Genomic DNA, 21,287 nt, shown 5'->3' on the forward strand with positions numbered 1-21,287 from the left:
GACTTGAAGCAAGTCACAAATTTGATTTTTGGACCCTTTATTTCGGCAAATTATATTGACTTGAATCTTGACTTTGTGTGCGTGTGTGTGTGTTTCTGTGTGTATGTGTGTGTGTGTGTGTGTGTGTGTGTGTGTGTGTGTGTGTGTGGACTGGAGTTGCCCATCCTGTTGTAGATAGGTTCGACAGACAGACAGATGTAACTATTAGGACCAAAAGCAAAAGTTAAAAAAAAAAAAAACTCAAAAAGTGACGCAATGGAAATATGTCAAAAAGTTGTTTGAAGTTTGTTAACTGCCTCCTCAGACACACACTGGGTGCAGACTTATTACGTGACCTGCTCGCATGTCACAGCACATCCGTCATCATCATCATCCTCATCCTGTCGCAAATTCTCACCACAACTCGTGACTGATGTCGCCGCCGCCTGCCTCTTTGACACCTTATGGCAACACGTTTAATGGACGGACGACACGCAAACCAGCAGCGATCTGAAGCTCACGCGGATCACTGCGACGGAACGCTGGAGATTGAATAAAACTATGAACTATGCTTCTTTTTCAACCAGGTTGGCGACATCTCACGGTGAACAGTGGTAGGAGTTGAACCAGTAGGTTTGACTAAATTTTCAGATGTGTGCCTTTTAGAGGTGTGTCCTACTTGACGCGTGTTCAAGAGCTGGAGTCAGGTTGGCTGGTTTATTTTCTCTGAAGGTGACCATGTAGGTGTGAGTTGTGGCTTACAGCAGCATTGCATTTGTCCCTCCACAGTGTGGAGCCATTCCTTACAAATCTTTGCCTCCTGTTATTTATTTATATTTATAAATTAGTTTAGCTAGGGACCTATCGAGAATATTCAAATTATATATATTATTATTATTATTATTATTACTGTATATGATAATGTCTGTTTTTTAAATTATTCCTATTTTTGCACGCATGCTTTTTTTTTCTTTTCAATGATACAATAATATGAATTTTAGACCTGATCGCCCAGCCATAGGATGATGTAAGATTTTTGGAATGTAAAATATGCGCCTCGGCTCAGTATAGTTTGTGAAATCATGCATTGCAAAGCCATTCCTCCCCTGAATAAGATATAGGGTGTCGTGTTCAACGTCCGCCTCGAAGCAAGGCTGATACTTGGGAGATGGATGAAAAAGGCTCCTCGGGGGACTAAAAAAACACTGCAAGACCACGGAGGAGCTGCACCTTCCTCAAGAACGCATGCAAAAAGTAGCCATGGGAAGAATCTGTGGTTTGCAACAAGGTTTAGCGCCACTTTAAAAAGAAGTGTTGCATGAAACCGCAATGGGTCTGGTAGCTGTAATGTGCTATTCGTGCATTTCATGAAGACAATTCACTTGCTGTGTCCAAGGTGCAGCCCGGGGACGTTCATTTTCTCTCCTGCATCTCTGAAACACCTGCCAATTGCTTGATATGCAAAACAACAATTTACAACAAAAACATGAATGAAGTTTATTTTTATAACGCCTTGCAGATTAATTAAATCCATTTCAGAACCAAAAACTATCCATTTTTGTGTTGTAGTGCCAAGTTGGGAAAGGATGTGATGTCAAGTTGACATGCGTGTTTTGGGAATGTGGGAGGAAAGACTGGTGAACACAGAGAAAACCCACGCAGGCACGAGGAGAACATGCAAACTCCACACAGGAAGGCCGGAACCGGGATTGAACCCACGACCTCTGCACTGTGAGATCGACACGCTAACCACTGGACTGACGATGACTACAGAATTGTAAATGGAACCTAGCATAGAACAGTGTAGTGTAGCATAGTGATATAAAGTGTCTCTGAAGACCTTTGGGGTTTCCTGTAAGCCAATTATGGTGCTGACTATAGAACCGAAAACGGGTAGCATCGAATAGTAACATATCCGTTACTTTTGTTTTTTAATGTGATGATTAAAGTGTAATGTAAAGGATAGCATAAAAGTGAAAAAGTTTAGGGTCATGACAAAAGGATGGAAAACTCTTAAAATCATACATCGAATAAGCAAAGACAAAGTTATTTCTTTTTATCGCATGTCTTTCAAACATCTGTGGAACTTTCCAAATAAAAGCCTGCGTGACAAACATGATTTCTACCCAGTGGAGCTGATTACCGATCATATGACAGACATTGGGAGGAAGAGCCGTTTCCATTCACACCAATCTGAGCGGCTGTGAAAAGAAGATGGGTGGTTTTGTTGTGCACGGGATTGAAGCACGCTGTCTGAAATGTCATTCTCTTTACATCGACCGTCAAACGCGGTGCAAGGCCATTGACAACATTGAGGTTGTTTGAATTTTCATGCCTTGGGGCAGAACTCCAGGAGGTATGATTCTGTCGATACACTTGAGTGATCCAAGGCCAAACAGTGAGCATAAAGAAAACAAGGAAACGACAAATACAGTCCAACCTCTTAGGATGATGGTCACGGAACTGTACAGGCAATGTTTGAAAGGGAATTTTAACATTCTTGGCAAATTTGTGTCAGAAGAGTGTTACCCCCGTCCCATTAAAAAAAAGGAACGAAAACAACAACAAAAAAGACATGAAAGCAAACTATTGTGTCTTTGGTGATGCATAGCATATGCGCAGGGTGGGAAGTGAGACACTTCTGATTAAGACTAAACATGGAAAAAGAAAAAGGAAAAGGGGGGAAAAAAGAAAAGACAAAATAAAGAAGAAAAAGGAAAATGGAAAAAAAGGGGCGGTGGCAAACTTTCGTGACCGATTCAAACGATAACACCTCAGTCATTATTCCCATTCTCAAATTTTTCAAACTAAAATTCCCAATTAAGAGAATTCTACATGATTCCATCCTCCTAATACAATTTTTGACAAGACTCAAACATTTTCAGACTTCAAACTCCCAGGACTGAACTCATTCAGGACATTCCCCAAATGCGAAGACGGCATCCATACACCAATGAGCAGCTGCTAACACGGCAGGCGTCACCAAGCCCGACTGAGAGCAAATTCGGGTACAGGGGTAAGTCTACTTACTCTTCATACGAAACTTTCTAGTTACGAAACGCCTTAACATGGAAAATATTGCCTCTTGTTACGAAATAAATTTCAAGACACGAAAAATCAAAAATACAGTATGCAGCTCCGAGCTTCCTGAAGGCAACATAGCTCATAGCTGCTCTGCCATTGGCTATTTCCAAGCATCTTCCTGGCATCCCATTGGCTAAGAGGGACCTCGACCGTACGAGTCTTGTGTGTATATCGATCGGGATGTGTCTACGCGGAGTCCTCGTCATTCGCCCCTCGGGCCATGAGGCATTCTGATAGTTTTACGCAAATGTGTATCACCCAGAAAAAGTGTTCACCAGTCAGGTGATCGCTCACTATGCTGATGTTTGCCTTGGACATTTTCGAAGGATTGTTAAAAGCCCACAAAAGCAAACGTCCTTGGATCAGTTCTTTACAAAACACCAGGAAAAAAAAACCTTCTGCGAGAGAACATGAACTAAAGAGGGCAAAAAACACCGATGAGGACGCAGGTAAAAGTTAAATGATGAAATCATTTTTATTCTTTATTCTTTGTGTTTTACATTATGCACAACTTTCATTTATTGTGCAATAATCTAATTGTAACATGTATTTGTTACATATTTTGATGCACTTTTATGCTTTAGAAAACATTTCTGTCTGAATTTGGGGTGGGGGGGGGGGGGCTTGGAACGGATTGGGACATTTACATGGAAAACGCGTCTCTACTTACAACATTTTCTAGTTAGGAAATTTCTTCCAGAACCAATTAATTTCGTAAGTAGAGGTACCACTATATTGCCCAAGGATGCTTCGAGAGCGGTCAGTCAGAACCAGGTTTCAAACCAGCAAACATGTGGTCACTGGACGACCCGCTCTACCAACTGAGCCACAGCTGCCCAATTAAGACATCTCTGGCATTATTCCCTGCACCTTCCACACTTCCTGTACATAGTATAGTACAACTTCCACTGTATTCATAAATCAACTAAATTGATTCATCATATATAATACAAATTGAAAAAGTATATCGCCCGGAAACTGTGTGTCATTTACAGCGTGTGACTGTGGCTGAAAGTCATTTCTGCATGCATGGTTTGTCCCACACACACTTTTTTTTTTTTTCACGCCAACCCATTCAGCGGCCGGATGTTCATGCTGCCTGTTTCCCCAATGGGAGCACTATTTGGCAAAGAAAGAGAAAAAAAGCCGGCCTTATCGCTCATGTTTATATTCACATCGTAGTGAGTAGTCCATCTATGCAGCTATGCAATGAAGACTCCGCGTGTTTACATGGATTAAGAACACACACGCACACTTCCACGCAGATACATAAGCCACACACACAGACAGCCGCATCTGTTTCAACACAGCGGAACGATCAAAGTGAATATTTCTTTCATAAATCACATACTTTCTTGTGTTTGTGTGCGTCTCCGTGAGAGGGTGACACATGTGTGTAGCATCTGACTCTGGGCCGTTTTGAGTTTTTTATTTATTTTTTTTAAAGACACAAAAGGAAAAGAAAGTTTTGCTTGTTACTGGAAATGTTTTTTTCCACGAACAGCTGAAAGATCCCAGCAAACCGGCACACACCTGCAGATACTTTCCAACCATGTAACAGTGATTCAGCTGATCGGCGCAATCTAGATAGTGAACCAAAAACATGTATGGTAGGTTCATGGAACACTGTAAATTGTCCCTAGGTGTGATTGTGAGCGCAAATAGTTGTTTGTCTATATGTGTGTCCCGTGATTGGCTGGCAACCAGTTCAGGGTGTACCCCAACTGCTAATATCAAAGTTAGTGCAATTGAATGTAAAATTAAAATTAACAGCTACATAAAAAAATTTAAAAAAAATTACTACATGTGAATTTTTTTCAGTTTCATTCCATTTTAATTCTTATCATCTCATTTTTTTAGACAGTTTAAAACTGAATTATATTGTATGTTTGTTTATATACAGTCGTTGATTAATTAATTAATTTTATTTTTTAAATCAAAATACTCTTAAAAAATAATGTTTACTTGAATAATATAATTTAAAATGCCCTAAATATTCAGCTATAAAATATATTTCAATATAAATGGATAGATTGAGAATGCATTTATTTTCTATACATTGCGATGTGTGTTTTTAGTTGATATTTTGATTTTAATTTAGATGATAAACTGTAATAAACTGAATTCTATTTTTCACATTTGTACATATACTTGACTTATTATAAATATTTTTAGTTTTGAAATAAATACAATGAAAATGATACTGTATACACATGCTGCGCACAAGTTCGGTCCAGATTTGAGCAAGGATCATGGAAGTTGACACACGTGATTTGTTTTCGCAGGCCACATAAAATGATGAGGTGGGCTGGATCTGGCCCCCGGGCCTTGAGTTTGACACCTGTGATTTAGAGTGTTCAATCAGCCTGCCACGCATGTTTTTGGAATGTGGTTGAAAACCGGAGTACCCGAAGAAAACCCAGTACGGGGAGAACATGCAAACTCCACACACGAAGGGCGGCACTGGAATCGAACTCTTGACCTCTGCACTTGGAGGCGGGCATGCTAACCAGTCAACTACCGCGCCACCGTTCTTGTATCCACATCCAATAAATATCAAATAACTTAAAAACAATTATGTGACTGGCAAGGAATGATGATTCGCATTCATATAAATATGTGAATAAATCATTTGCCGCATCTCAACCTCAGACACACGAGGCACGACATCATATTTCTGCCGACAATAAATCAAATGATTCTGATGTCATTAAGATTGTGCTGGTAGCGCCCGTAATGTAATGCATGTTGTCAACATATGTTGGCTCCCTTTTGCATTCAAATATCAGTGAGAGGAATGATGATAGCCAACATCCAGCTGATGCACACAACATGTGGAGTAAAGAGGAGCAGGACGGGAAGGGGGGAGGAGGCGCTGAGCAGATGTAACGACTTAACCCATCGACCTCAGCTGTCCCGCCTGAGCAAATAAATATGTCCACATCCTGCTGCCCGCACATACAGTCCATACAGTCACTTGTATTCATGTGGACACATTACATCCAGTCGACACGGCAGCCACAGTAAAGAGAGTTAATACGTCATTGTTTTCATTTTCAATAAATTCGCCAAAATGCCGTGAGAAGGATTTTCGCTTTGTCAGGTCACTGTAGTTTGTGTGGAATTAAGGAAAAAAAAATAATGAAGCCTATTTTGTTTTAAAAGTCCACCCAAGGGTGTGACAGAGCTTGCTTTTGCATGACATATAGAGCAGCAAGTGGAGTTAATGTTTTTGTTTTTTAATATTCAAATGTTTCTCCATAATGGCCATCACAGGTTATTTTGCAAAAATTGTAATTATTTATTTATTTTTATAACCCGAATATAAACGTGGTCAAGGAAGACTAAGCCCACTTTTGAGGAACAACTGTAAATAATGTGCATGTGGTGGCAATAAATCTTGTTTTATTTTTGATAAATTAGCAAAACTCACTTAATTGATATTTTTACTTTATTCTTTGGGCGTGTCCTGTATAAAATTCTTTGGCAAAAACGGAATTTCATCCATTTTGAAGGCTGTTACACTGCTGCGATCGGCTAATAGTGTGTGACATGTTTACAAGCAGAAAGACACAACTTCCTCAGCCGTGACTTGACTAATCGCTTAATAGAAAGTGCATGTTGTTTTTCCAGACAGGCAGACAATGAAAATCAGCCACTTTCACACCAAAGCGGAGGCGGAACTTCTCTTTTCCCACACAGCGACTCTCTCTCTGTCTCTCTAGCTCATCGGGATGGTCACGCGAGAAGGCCCGAGCAAATGTTTCATTCAGCCTGCACAGCTGACAGCTTGTTGACCTTCTCTAAGAGCCCCTCCACATGTGCTGCGAGCTTCCAGTCTTACATAAGTGAACCGAGGCGGCGATGGGGTCCAATTGGCGCGCTGTTCGTTTGTGGAAGTGCAACTTCATTGGGGGAAACTGTGTGAAATGCTGCCAGATGACAATCCCAGTTGTCATAAGCAAAGGTTATCTGTGTCTAATTACCGCATTTCCTCAAATAGAGTCGCTTTACTATTACTGCTCTTCTGTTGCATTTTTTTTTCCTCACGGCTGAGCCGTTTATTTTGTCTAAAGTGATGATGAATCCATTGATTAATTGGGGAATGGCATCTACTCGAGCGGAGGTCACTATTGTTCAGTTGATGGGAGAAGCATGTGTTTTTCCGAGGTGATGAGGCATTTATTTCTGTAAATGCATGACACATTCAGCAATAATCTGAGGGATGGTGTCTACGGGAGCAGAGGCCACAGTTTGAGGATAGAATATCAAATGATATGGATACAACATATCATTTCCTGAGGGAAGAGGGGTAATTCTTTTTCCCAAATGGACAATGCATGCAGCGATTCGTTGAGGCAAGAACACAGGCCTCTATTTGATGTAAATACAGTTCCGGTAATGCACATTCGAAGGATCCAGTAATAATTAGGGAAACGGTCTCTACAAGAGTCGATACCACTATTTGAGGATATACTGTATGTTACATCAAATGTCCTGTACATGAGGTGTAATAAAACATGTTATCCTCAAGAATGAATTGTGTATTTGTTCAAATAGACAATTGCAACCGGTGATAACTTAGTGCACAGAGTCTGGAAGAGCAGCGGAAACTCAGTGCATTCAACATGCATCCAATGAAAACATGGTTGTTTTTCCAGAGGGATGAGGTGTTTGTTTATTTTGATACGTGATGCATCCAGTTGGACATGGTGGGGACAAGAGTGGTGGCCACTATTTGAGGATATTAGGGATGTCCTGATAAAAACATTTTTTTTTTTTTGCATCCACAAATCTTTCTGAGTCATCTGTCAGTGCCAATTCCGAGTCTTGAAACCAATACCTCGGATCAGATACATTGACAATTTATTACGAAGAAAAAAGACAAACTTACTTCTTACTGTACTGCTTAACTTGACTGTATGTTCTCTAGAAATGTTAACTGATGGCAAAATGCTGTGTTTCTGAATGAAAACGCAAACGGTCACGGCAATGTCCTGTCTTTGCTAGGTTCTGTGTGAAAGGCAAATAAATTACATCATGGCACAGCTGGAAGATCATAAGTTTGCTCTGACTGTAAATCCCTGTACTACTCATGCTCCACTTGAAGACATAACTGCATGGTTATCCAGTAGTCCCAGTGCTTCATTCATTTAAGAGGCAGTAGTGCAGCTGACAAATGAACGGTTAAACCAAGGAGGGGGTAACAAACAGGTGGTCGGGTGACCTGTTAACACTTGATTGACGATTGTCACTTCATCACTTACAAAGTGTGAAGACAGCGCTAGAAACGTAGAATTCAGAATCCATGATCATTTTTTGATGTAATCTGGGGAAAAAATTGATACGGCCATGCTTCCTTTTGACTGTGATTCCCGAAAATTAATACTTTGTGTTTTTATTTTTTAATTGAGTATGCAGGTTTTTTAAAATAGGCCTTTTCACTTGCTGTTAGAGGGCATTGTGTGAAGAATTTTGTGGGGCGGAAATTAATTTAATTGATTTTGTCATAAGGCTTTAATCAAACTGAGGAAGCATCTCAACTATGCGACTGTCCTCTCGGTGACACAGCAAAGGGTATAATACTCTGTGTTTTTATTTTTAATACATTATCCAACATTTCTAAATAAACCAATTCACTTGGAGATTATTGGGTATTTTTCTTATAATTTCCAGGAGGGAAATTAATTTAATCTATTTTGGGTTAAAACTGTCAAAGGTTATAGGATTTTTTTAACTTTTCAACACCATAAAGGGAGTTAATACTTATCATTTTTATTTTTAATAAATGTGTCCCAAAAATTCTAAATATTTTTGAAATGGTCATTACAAGTTATTTTGGGAAGATTTTTTTGGGGTGGGGGGCGTTAAATCTATTCATGAATAGGCAATTAGATTGAACTTGGGAGGCTGAGCAATGCTTAAAGTTAACAGTGATCAGCAAATCAGTGCATTGTTGTTCTGATTAATAAAAATGTACTCACACAAAAGCGTGGTAGACGAACGCCCACTCCCGGGGTCTCTCTAAGACGTTGTACAGGTAGTTCTGGAGCCAGCGATAGCGCGCGTTCCTCCTGCCGCCCTGCGCGCTGTACGCCAGCGGCTTGCCCAGCAGGCTGAGCCGGGCGCCCTGCTTCCTTCGGTCGGCGGCTCCGGGCGGCCCCAGCCCGTCCACGGCTCCGGTCCGAACCGCGTGGTTCATCGTCCTGTGGCCGAACTCCACATCCCTCGGGGGGAGATCCCGTGCCAGGCGCCCTGGGGAAGTCTTGAGCCAGATTCCGGAACCAACAACACCGGCACCACAACCACCGCCGCTCTCGTCGCCGCCGTGACCCTGCGGCATGGCATCACCGGCGCGGGCGTGGAGGGTGGTGGGAGACCGGTGGACATTCACAGGCGGACGGTGGCTCCTCTGCTTGGGGGTGGCCGGGTTTTGGAGACTATTTTCAAATGGACTAATGTACACTCGTCATTTTTTTATGGTACCGAGGCTGTCCGGTCCAAACACTTGTGTGCAAGACGGTGGAAGAGTGGGGTTGTGAAGAAGTGGATCCATGGAGACATTTGTGGGGAAGGGGTGGAGGGTGGGTCGATTGAGGGGCTCTCTCCCTCCCACTCGCCTTCTTTCTCACCAGCCCCCCCCCCCCCCCAAAGTGGCAAAAGTACTCATTTTAGCTAGAAGTCCAGATTCTTAAAAAATATATAAAGTAGTGATCCAACTAATTTACCTCTATAAAAAGAAATTGTACTTCGGTGTATAAATAAACAATATTTTTAATGTAAGTGATACAATATCCATTTAGATAATTTAGCCCAGTGGGTAAAAAATAATTGCAGTCCTCTGTGGAAGTTGAAAAACTAACAACGCAAAGTATAGACACTGTATGTTTTGAGATATCGGAAGTAAAAGTAACTCATCATCATAAACAAACTATTCAAATAAAGTACTGATACCTGAAAACTCTTAAGTACGATAACGGAGTACTTGTATTTCGTTAATTCCCACCACTGACGACCTGTCTCATCTCTACTTTCACCACAACCGAAATGTGATGAAAAGTTGAAATAACAAATAATAAAATAAAGTGAGAATATTCTATCATATTCCACCAAAACTGACATTTGACAGAATACTACAATGGTCACATTATATCATGTTAACATTTTAGAATGTGAAACGTATCAACAAATGCTAATACTGTATATTACACTTGTTCATGTTGGCGGGGATTACACTAAATTAATTAAACTGTTCGTCGTACACTACGGAGTCGTTTATAAAACATCATGCACCAATTTACAGACTCTCCCTGGCTTCGTGAAAGTGAAAGTTGGTCTGAAAACGATTTATTTTTTATTTCTAGGCTATAAAAACGACTTTGTGTTCTTTTTCTAAATCTGTTTCAATCCCATCTCACCTACTTCCGGGTTGGCTGGCCACCATGTGCTGACGTCATAGAGTTATCTACCCTGTTGACCCCCACCCCAAATATTTGATTAATGTTAGAATAATGATTCATTATTACGTAGAGTGAATAGTTGTGGTTGTTGACCTAAAGATTCGTTTTTTCTTTTACCTTATCTTTACCTTATCTAGAGAGCAAAAGGCAGTTTATTACTGTACTTTGAAACGATAAAGTTACGTCAACTGTTTATGATCCAACACTGACATCTTGTGTCTTAATAGTGATATTACATGGGTAAACCCTTGGTTTCGGTGAGCTAGATAGATAGATGGATAGATGGATAGATGGACAGATGGATGGATGGATGGATGGATGGGTGGGTGGATAGATAGATAGATAGATAGATAGATAGATAGATAGATAGATAGATAGATAGATAGATAGATAGATAGATAGATAGATAGATTGCCCAAACCGGATTTGTATGTGTGTCCTTTGACTGGTTTGTGCTTTTCGTAATTTTGTTGTTTGGATCCCCAGGAATTGGGGAGGGGTGAGAGAGAGAGAGAGAGAGAGAGAGAGAGAGAGAGAGCGAACAGTGTTCGGGATTACCATTAGACCTTTTCTGACCAGTGGATTGGGATTAAAGTAGAGCGCCAGTCCAACATGCGTGCGCAACATTTCCCCCTTTGCGTGTGAACCCATTTCTAGGGACACCTGGCACGATTTGACACACATCCATCCATCCCGGATTTGGACCCGTGTGTTGAAATGGCCGACGTTCCGCAGCTCGTCAAAATCGGGATTTCTCTGAAGATGCTCCCCAACAATACCGCCGTCTACTTCAAATCCGACGGTGCCCGGTTCGGACAAACTCGAACTATCAAGCTACTCACCGGCTCCAAATACAAAATCGAGGTGGTGATTAAACCCGGAGCGGTCGAGGCCACGTAGGTAGACCTCTATTTATGTTTTTATTTTAGGATTTATTCATTTTGGGGTCATTATTTTTTGATCAAACTATGACAATTCAGTTTTATTACAAAATGATAAATTGTTTAGTGAAAGTGCACAAAAATCTGTGTGATGCGTTCACATGTCACAATCCGTTTGATTTGTGAGCCGGCATCAGTTTGACGCCATCATATGGAATGATGCATTCAGCGGAAACAGTTATTTCTGCAATTCAGCATGAAGCGATACATTTAGCCCGTAAAACAGACCTAAGGGATATGGGAAATAATAATTAAAAAAAAAAGAGTATTGGCGTAATGTATCAAGCAAAACGGTCACACGAAGTAGTGTTGCTAATTTAAACCGGAAATAAACTCTGGTTTTACCAGGCACCATTGAGGACCAAATTAAGAACTCTAAACGTTTTTTTTTGGTGGTCTTCATGATGATGTGATGAATGTTGTGTTGTATTAATTAATGATTGTGCCTATTGCCTCCATAAGGATACAGCACAGATATTTAAATTGCTCATGTGCCAGTTTGTCTAAAAGTAGGTCACATTCAGGGCATGTTGCAAATGTCAGGCGGAATTTGGGGCACAGCTGTGGCATGAATCACTTGACCTGGCAGCAAAAATTTAAAGAAATCAAAAGGAGCATACTACTATCAGCTGCTAGTTGAAGTTCCGGCGCAGCCAAAACACGATCATGTCAAAATGAAATTGTCAACAGAGCTACATTGGTTGGACAGATTAGCACTAGCTAACAGTGTTACCATGTTCTGAGCTAAATGTGTGTCATACGCCACATAGGGTCATTATAAATGTTTAAAAGATATACATTTTCCTGAGCTAAACTCATGGATCAAAGACTTTTCTCTCAAATATTTTTCAAAACTCTGCCTAAATCTGTTCATGAGCACCTCTCCTTTGCTGAGCTAATCCAAAATGTCAAAATGATGATAAGACATTGTGGCTATTGTTAAGGTGTGCCTTTAACTCCCCACATTAAAAGGCCACTTTAAAATGTGAAGGCAGCCAATGGAGTTAAATTGCACATTTTCAAGTTTTCATTTTATCATCCATCCATCTATTATCCGAAGCGCTTATGTGTGTGCTGGAGCCTATCCCACCAGTTTTCGGACAGCAGCGTGAACTGGTTGCCAACCAATCGCAGGGGACACATAGACAAACAACCATTTGTGCTCACAATCACACCCAGTTACAATTTAGAGTATTCAATCAACCTACCCTGCATGTTTTTCGAATGTGCGAGGTAACCGGAGTACCCAGAGCAAACCCCACACAGGAAGCCTGGGGCTGGAATCGAACCCCGGACCTCTGCAATGTGAGGCAGACTTGCTAACCACTAAGTACTGTGTAAAAAACTAAAATAGACTCAAAATGTCTGTTTGACCTTCTCTCTTCTGCACAGATCTGCGTGACGCATCAACCAGTGTTCAATCTATCTTTTTCTTGGCTTGGCAGGTCAATGAGCTTGGGTGGAGTCACCTTCGCCCTGGAGAGGCAGTCCAAAGACCCTCAGTCGGTGGTCTACACCGGCTTGTATGACACCGAGGGCGTGACGCACACAAAGAGCGGCGAGAGGCAGCCCCTTCAGATCAGCATCCAGGTACACATCACATCAACTTTAAAGGGCAAGTTGTGTCGCTAAATAAAAATCACTTTGTGTCTTATTTCTCAGTCATTTTATCTTGACGACTGCCACATACATGATTAAAAAGATCTTGTCCTTTTAATTTGATGCACAATAAAATACCTCAATACCTAAAGGCAGTAGGCATCATTTGTGAGGTCTCAATAGTTTGGAGTTGCACAGACGAGAGCTCAGGGTACATCATGGATGGGTCGCCGGCCAATTGCAGGACAAACAAAGCAATTTAAAGCATTTGTGTTTGTGTGCCACAGTTCACCGAGGCGGGCACGTTTGAGACGGTGTGGCAGGTGAAATACTACAACTACAACAAGCGGGACCACTGCCAGTGGGGCAACAGCTTCAACAGCATCGAGTACGAGTGCAAACCCAACGACACACGTACGCTCATGTGGGTCAACAAAGAGACCTTCATTTGACGAAAAGAGACACACACTCACGTACACCGACACACTCGTTTACATGACAACCCATGTGGGTGTGATGTGTGTTAGTTTTAACCATTGATTGAGTTTCAATACATTTTTTGTAGGTTAAAAATACATCGTTTTCTAATGTTCCATTTTTTTTAATTAAAAAGAATAACCGCATTATTTAGAGATACATATTTTACATTGGATCAACGTTCCAGTATTTTTTTTTAAACATCGTCTTTGTCCATTGCAAAGCATGTACCGTGCTCTACTTCATTTTCTCGATTTTATTAAAATCTAATTATTTTCAAAAATATTTTTCTCAAGATGTGCGTGTTTGTGCGTGTCACTACTGTTTTATTGTCCCACTCCAATGAAAGCACGGATCTCATATCAGTATATAACTTCAAAATATTTACTTCTCAATTTTAAAAAAAAACAGAGTTGAAATTAAGAATAATCTGAAGTAATTTTTACATACGGCGCATCCTTTTCATTGAACCAACTGGAGTACAGTATGTTGCTATGTGATTGTATGTATGTGACATTGTGAGCTTGGCAATCGGGGAATGGGAATGTGTGTGCCATGTGTGTGTTATTTTTTATGGATGGTGCCTGAGTAAAAAAACAAAAACAAAGAAACAGTGAGGTTGTGAAAGACATGTTTGTGTTGAAACAAAATGTTCTATACACCCCTTTGAATAGTGTATATTTGCTTTGTGGACAGTTTTTGTATCATTAATTGACACCTGCTGATGACATGCTCTGCATTGTTTATCTCTACCTGTTCTACCTCTTTCAGTGACACTTTAAATATACATTGTCAAGTGTGTGAAGTCTTTACATCTTTTTTTTTTATTATTATTAAATGTGTTGTGTTTTTGTCAAAATTGAATCTTTTGCATTCAAATGGGAATTCTTCATTTTTTGTGGTATATGATTTTGGAATTGAACTATGCAAGAATTAAAAAAAAAAAAAACCTAAAATGGATACTGCAGAAGAAACGATATTCACCTGAATGTGTGTGTGGGAGCGTTTGTGCATGGCGTTTGCCTTTCTGCACGGCTTTGCATCATCTCTAAAGCCACTTAAAATTGAACCGAGGCTTTCTAAGGCCCAGTGACGATTTAAAAGACAACCTTTCCCCTAATGACGGAGTAACTTAACTATGTCAGTGGATGAAACGCAGAACAGAATTAATCCATGTGTATGCACAGCGCAGTTTTTCGGGTGCACAAGCAAACGCTGGTTGGGAGGAGATCCACGCACCACGTTGTGAAATATAAAATTCAAATTATAAAATTATTTGTAACGTTTCTTTATATATATATATATATATACAGTATATACACACACAATACATGCTGATTTATATAGCGCTTTCATAAATAAAACAGTTAAACACCAGGACATGGTTAAAACAGTTTATTGCTGAAGAGAAATTTCACTGTTTCCCCCACATACAGTGCTATTGTCTGGATTTGTTCTTAAAGTGTTTACTGGAAGACAGCACAAAGTTGTTGTTTTTTTCTGTTAAGAAAATACGATAGAAAACTTAAGTTAAAATCTCCATTGCATCTTAAATATTTTTTTTCTTCAAGATTGTCACGCCTCACCAAATATACAACATTTAAGAAACCAATCCTTTATCAAACACTTCAGTACGCTTCTTTTCTCTTTCCAGGGAAAAAAAACGAACAAACAATACAATACTTGCTGATTTATATAGCGCTTTCACAACAGCGGCAGCTGTAACAAAGCGCTTAACAAAACAGTTAACATAAAGTAAAATAATAAACACAAGACATAACATAAAACACAGACAGTCGTGCAGTCCTAACCACTTTTCCGTCACACGCTTTGTTGTTTGAAGCAGTTTGAACAAGTGGTGTTACAAATTGTTCTGACAACTGACTTGCTATGAATATTACAATACTTATTTCTTTGTGTTCATTTGATTCCAATTCAAGCTATTATAACATCATTTTTCAATGTTAAATAATAAACAAATAAATAAACACTGTTTTGTTTTGTTTTTTAATTTTCTGTATGTATTGTATTGTACTGGAAGTACAGTAACTCACTGACCGACAGTGCTTTGGCAACTTTCAGAGAGAACAAAGAATTCGGAGGGGAAAGGGGAAAACATAGATAAGCCAACTTTGGTCTCGGAGTGCAACAACAGGGACACAAACCCGAAACACTTGGACCAGTGTCTGCATGGTGATAATTGCGTTTGCAGCATCGGCTGGATGGATGTAAGGCTTGAGCAGCCGACGATGAGAAGAAAGGAGCGTTAGCGCGCAGCGTTGATGCGGATTTGGAAGTGGGAGTCGCGGCTTGGAGTTTGAAGCGGATTACGTGGGACAGGAGAAGTGAACTAATCTCTTTTCGTCAATGGACGCTCCAGCTTCGTGTTTGCTTTCAAAACTTAGCTTGTAGCAGACGTGTGCACATTTTCAGCATGATGTCTCTGATCCACTGGTGAAAGGGCACTTTGATCCTCTCCTCTTTAATCTAGAACTGCTACAGACAACAAAGTGTATGCAGAAAATTGGTGGAGATTGCACGACTGTCTGTGTCCTATGTGTTGTGTTGTGTTATTTTTGTTTTTTTGATTTCAAAATGGCGCCGCGAGAGTGGCTGCCTTTCCAGCAGCTCCTATATTTTGTTGTTCTACTTCTTCCTTTCATAACTTTGCTGCTGTGAATTGGGAATTTCTCCATTGCGAGACTAATAAAGGTTTTCTCATCTTATCTTATCTTATCTGGGCCGGCAAGCAAGAAGAAGCAGAAGCAGCAGAAAGAGCAACACTGAGAAGATGAGTGACACATGTCTTCTTCCTGTAAGGAGAGAGAATGGTTCAACATTTCTTTCCTTGATTTGCAACATTTTACAGTAAATCCCAGGTCACTGTGGAATTGGAAACTTTGCAAGGGAAATACAGGGTTATAAAAACACGTACATTAGGGTATTCATAAAAGTAAACTTTTACTTTTTTGACAAAACACGTATGTTGGCTTTTTTCCTCACATAAAGAGAAAACGTCAAAATTGTCTTTTTTAGATTACATAATGTATTATTAAATATTAACGTTGTCAAAGACTTGAACTGCCCTTATTTTACCAAACATGTAAAATCGTAAATGGACTGCACTTATCTAACACTTTCTGGTGCCCAACGTGCCTTAGTGTAGCTTGTTAAAAACTAGAAATTATTATTTTTTGTTTTTGTTTTTTTTAATGAGCTTTTTCTCAAGACTCAAAGTAAGCTTTGTTTCCAAAAACAGCCCTTTTTGAAAGACTGAAAATGGTCTTGGTTCATGAAAACAAGATAGTGAGCTTTGGCAAGAGGTCAAAAATGACTGTTGGCAAAAAAACAAACTGAAGCTTTTTCATATGACTCCAGAGGCGTCTTTGTTTACGCAAACACATACAGAATGTTAGTTTTGTCTATTGCGTGTTTCGAAGGGCCGGACGCAGATGAAGTGCATGTGTGCAGTATGTCTTGACTGCGTATCCGATGCATGTGATGTCGACTTACCTGTCGAAGAAGGAATTGGGAAGATTTCAGTGCAGTTGACTGTGAATAGCAAATGTGAAACAGACGTCAGACCTTGTGCTTGTCCAATACCGTAATTCCTCAAATAGTGGCTCTTCTCCAAAACCTATTTGTTACGCTCATTCCAGCTACAGGTGATTTGCACTGCAGTATTTGTGTAACCGGAGAAGCACCGAATTTATCCGTGACCCTCAGTGGACTTCAATCTACAGGTGTTGGGGGTTTTTTTTGGCCACCCGGATCGACAGTTGGCCGCTCCGCAGTGATGTTTGTGTTTCATGTTTTTTTTAAGAACGATGCTATTTATTTGCGATTGTTAATCTACCTTCAGTCTATCTTCATTTACATGTATTCACCCAGCAGGGTTTTGTATTTCAATTTCCGGGGAGCGACAGGCCACCTCATGATCTTTAAGTGGTCACGCAACACTGTTGTGCTTTCATTCAATCAGCGCCTCCGGCTACTATTTTGCAAGAGGTGGAGGTATTGAACAAGAATGAAAATTAGGCTTACCCGGGCACTTGATGACTTGCACAGAGTCCTGAGGAGAACGAACAGCAGAAGTATATGTCTTAGCATTTTTGGTCTTCAGAAAAAAAAACGTGGAGACCGTGTCACTGGTGTAACTGTTTTCCCACCTCTTTGGGGCAGTCTCTGTTGCGTTGGATGTCCTCCGTGCAAACGTTGAGATGAAGATATGCGTCGTTCCACTGCTGGACGTCATTGGACTTATTGGTTTGTAAGTAGTTAGCCAACACCAATTTCACCTGAAAAGCACGGATGCGCGATCATTAACAAACCTGCCTTTGTACTTTCTCTCGTCCACAAGCTCATTCACATAGATTTTCATATGATGATACATGTTCACATTATTTACAGAAATGGAATAATAAAATATGATATCCCTCACTATATCGCGCTTCATTTATTGCGGTTTCACTACGTCGCGTACCCCCCAAAGTAATGTATTTAGAAAGAAGTGCCAAATGACTCCAAGGTTTTGGACATGACTACGCATGATTGCGATGAAAGCAGTACATCTCTCTTCGCCTCTTCCTCATCAATACCGATTAATTCTCTTATCATAAACACATCGGCTGCGCGGAGATTGCTGGAGGCTAACGGCGGCTACAACGTCAGAGCTTAAAGTGAAAGTAACACAAGTCTCTTTGTCTCTCACAGAAGGCAATGCTGATGAATGTTAATGACTGTATAAGGTTTTATAATTGAAGATTTAAATAAATACATGCACAGCTGACGTCTGTCTCAAATGTGTAAAGTATAAAAACTGTTTGTATATTTTAAACATGCTGGTACCCATATACTGTACACTTACACAGAAATTCCCAAGGGGGTTTCTCACTTATCACGGCAGGGTCCCGGTCCCCATTTACCGCGATAAGTGACGAAACACTGTACAGTATATCGCATATGAAATCAGTGTCAGTTCAGACTGCCAAGTGGGTTGCCTACAGGGATTTTTAAAGTCCAGCAGGTGTCAGTATTCAGTGACACACAATCGACACAGTGCATCATTGCATCAAACACGCTTCATGGTACACTGGGAAAAAAAATAAAAAATCCAAAACACCAAGTCCTGAAAACAACAATAACCCAAACAAACAAAAACTTATCACAGAAGCACAAAACCACGCGGCAGTAACACAACGAACCGACCAAGACTGACAGAAGTCAGGAAACTAAATATAAGCAGACTGACGAGACAACAAGGAACACCTAGACAAGACACAAAAGGGTTGAGGGAGTTTATTGTTTGCCACAAGGCACCCGGATGACAAGAACGGGTGGAAAGAAAATTAAACGAGGAAGACAAAATTACATGAGGAAAAAATAAACTATGAAACAAAACCAAATGTCATCTCAACAAAAACAGAGGCATGACCGGTACTTGGTACACGGGCAGAGGGAAGAGATACATATACTGTATGTCGTTAGGGCTGTATTAGCTCAGTGCCAGAAGGAGAAGTGCCTAGCGAAACAACACACACACACACACACACACACACACACACACCCACCCTGGTCCAGTCATAACGAGGGCAAGTGGGCTTGTTCTCTCCGACAATTTTGTAGTGCCATCCCTCGGAGTCATGTGTGACAGCACAGGTGGCATTGGTCGGTTGCCCATTGGTCAGTCGCACCAGAAGAAGAACTGGCAGGCAAGAGAATGGAACAATTAGACTCTGGAAGCCCAAATTACCGTAAGCTTTACCGTAAGCTTAACTGTTAGGAAAAAAAGGAATTTGGAACTACAGTGGACCAGTACATACATTGATTTGCATTCCAATATTATTGTATTATTTTTTCAAGAGGCACTTTGTTAATCATGTTTGTGTACACTTTTTTTCAATTATTATTATTTTGTGCATGCAAATACATGTTTTTCTACTTTTCTACTTCTCTCCAAACTTTGCTGCTGTACATTTCAAATCTCTCCATTGTAAGATAAAAATGTTCTTATCTTAAAATAGGATCTCTTACAACTCAGTATGGGAGCATTTGGAAATTCACTATCTACTTGGATGGTGGGTGTGAGCCAAGAGGGCAGAGTAGGCTCCCTTTCTTCTAATTTACGAATAGTTTGCTGTCAAATCCATTCAAAATTTCTACATGTTCATATACGTAGCTTCCATCTTGTCCTTCACTTCCCTTCCAGGGCCTAGCCAATGTGGTGCCCTGAGTGAGATTTTATACGGTGCCCATCTCCATCAATGATTTATATACTGTTGCCGTGAGGTGGAATCCTTGTACCTCCAAAATCCTCACTTTTCAGGAGACCACCAAAACTGCATGTTTGTTCAATCATTGACAATGCACCTTTAAAAGGGTGCGAGCCATTTTCACCAGTTTAGCTTGGTCAATATTTTATTAAATAAATCTAATAACAATGATGATGACATGTGGAAAGGCCAACAATTGTGTTCAGCTTGGTGTCGATTCTTCACAACAAGAAAAAAAAATCGAATATGTCTGTTTGAAAAAAGGCCAAACGTCAAGTGTTGGGGCGACCAGTACTTCGGCAAGGCAATGTATTTGTATGCAGTATACTTATTACTTAACCCTTTCATGCACCAACAATGACAACCTGTAACCTGATAAGATGTTCGCTGTAGTAACCGCTGACCCGAAAGGGTTAAAGCAAAGAGGGGCATACAGGGAGTATGATCTCTTCAGCTAATTCTATAAGGGAAAGTTAGGGAAGTTGGTCTTCCGGTTAGAGAATACAGGCGTGCATTCTTTCCATTTGACAGGTTTGTTTATTGTGGTCTGCAGCAACACAGATAAAAATGAGCAACGCCATGTAGTATAAAGTGGGGAGAACAAGTCTACGTATACTGTCCAGACTTCTACCTGCTTTGTAAGTGGGGAAAGCTTAACAAAGTCAGCAGTGTATCAAATACTTGTTCTCCCCACTGTACGTTCATTCGTTCACAGTACACTTAGATTTTACATTTCACTATATTCATATAAAAGCACTTCACATTCGCACCTTTCATCATCGTTAGAATACTTCGTTGGTATTACTAGCCATACGAGAATCGTTAGCATACGAGCCGAAAGCGCTCACTTAGCGCTGAAAGACGTGTCGTCAAACACGAACAAAGTGCGCAGTAATCATTTGACTCGAATATTACAAATGATTAAACTTACCCTTTGGTATTGACACACAACAAACGTGGAGGAATACAGGCAATCTGTAATGACAGAATTTTACTTGACCAGTGGTTCTTAACCTGGGTTCGAGCATAATCTGAATCTGCATATGAACTGGTCGGGTTCGGTGCCTCTAACAAGGTTAAAATCCACTGCACTAGACGAAAAAAGCTAGCCGTGTTGAGAGAAGGAAAAAAATATGTAACAGTATAGAGTAAAACAAGAAGGGGCGCGTTTCAAACACTATTGGAATACAAACATGATGACCAAAAATAGTTAGTCACCGAAACAGCTTTTTGACATTTTTTACGGCGCATGCAAAGGCATCCATATCCCTTGATTTAATGCATAAATTGATTTCTAATCAAGAGGGACTTACGGAGGAAAATGGTCGGCATCGCCATCGCTTCAACTGGAATTAGAAGTATGGGTTTTATCACCGATATCCCACTTTTGTTGAATGCTGCGTGTTAAAACCCACGCGGACACCGTTTATTCATTGTACTGCTGCATGTCGCGCGTGTCGTCACCTCTTCCCCGC

General features: G+C 40.4%; 3 protein-coding genes across 4 annotated transcripts in view; 1 reads left to right on the forward strand and 2 right to left on the reverse strand.

The window, feature by feature from the left end:
• The window catches only part of kcnq5a (potassium voltage-gated channel, KQT-like subfamily, member 5a), a 52,482-nt gene extending 42,847 nt beyond the window's left edge, over nucleotides 1-9,635 (reverse strand). The window contains exon 1 of one of the 2 annotated variants that reach the window (XM_086122443.1): nucleotides 9,048-9,635. In XM_086122443.1, coding sequence (XP_085978569.1) covers nucleotides 9,048-9,406 — 359 coding nt within the window. In that variant the 5' untranslated portion in view covers nucleotides 9,407-9,635. The remainder of the gene's footprint in view (nucleotides 1-9,047) is intronic. The other variant, XM_086122444.1, reaches the window with a different exon arrangement.
• A 1,204-nt stretch (nucleotides 9,636-10,839) lies between these two features.
• Nucleotides 10,840-14,404, forward strand: cnrip1b (cannabinoid receptor interacting protein 1b). The gene is made up of 3 exons (XM_086121713.1): nucleotides 10,840-11,419; nucleotides 12,910-13,054; nucleotides 13,351-14,404. The coding sequence occupies exons 1-3, from the start codon at nucleotides 11,241-11,243 to the stop codon at nucleotides 13,513-13,515; spliced, it is 489 nt and encodes a 162-aa protein (XP_085977839.1). The 5' UTR covers nucleotides 10,840-11,240; the 3' UTR covers nucleotides 13,516-14,404.
• A 516-nt stretch (nucleotides 14,405-14,920) lies between these two features.
• Nucleotides 14,921-21,269, reverse strand: LOC147199046 (uncharacterized). The gene is made up of 6 exons (XM_086121714.1): nucleotides 21,126-21,269; nucleotides 19,111-19,244; nucleotides 17,710-17,838; nucleotides 17,585-17,612; nucleotides 17,054-17,092; nucleotides 14,921-16,353 (listed from the first exon to the last, which is right to left on the reverse strand). Exons 1-6 carry the CDS (start codon nucleotides 21,148-21,150, stop codon nucleotides 16,274-16,276), a joined length of 435 nt encoding a protein of 144 aa, XP_085977840.1. The 5' UTR covers nucleotides 21,151-21,269; the 3' UTR covers nucleotides 14,921-16,273.
• Between the last annotated feature and the right edge of the window lie 18 nt (nucleotides 21,270-21,287).

The sequence above is a fragment of the Hippocampus guttulatus genome, chromosome 10 (assembly GCF_054856545.1).
Source record: "Hippocampus guttulatus isolate MCC_2025c chromosome 10, RoL_Hgut_1.0, whole genome shotgun sequence".
NCBI lineage: Eukaryota > Metazoa > Chordata > Actinopteri > Syngnathiformes > Syngnathidae > Hippocampus > Hippocampus guttulatus.

Excerpts from the sequence above, each read along its gene's own strand:
- cnrip1b (XM_086121713.1), top strand. The coding sequence starts at position 11,241 with ATGGCCGACGTTCCGCAGCTCGTCAAAATCGGGATTTCTCTGAAGATG. Across the intron at positions 11,420-12,909 it reads CCCGGAGCGGTCGAGGCCAC|GTCAATGAGCTTGGGTGGAG; the intron begins GTAGGTAGACCT and ends TTGGCTTGGCAG. Across the intron at positions 13,055-13,350 it reads CCCTTCAGATCAGCATCCAG|TTCACCGAGGCGGGCACGTT; the intron begins GTACACATCACA and ends TGTGTGCCACAG.
- LOC147199046 (XM_086121714.1), bottom strand. The coding sequence starts at position 21,150 with ATGGCGATGCCGACCATTTTCCTCC. Across the intron at positions 17,839-19,110 it reads CTCGTTATGACTGGACCAGG|GTGAAATTGGTGTTGGCTAA; the intron begins GTGGGTGTGTGT and ends CGTGCTTTTCAG. Across the intron at positions 17,093-17,584 it reads GCAAGTCATCAAGTGCCCGG|TCAACTGCACTGAAATCTTC; the intron begins GTAAGCCTAATT and ends TGCTATTCACAG.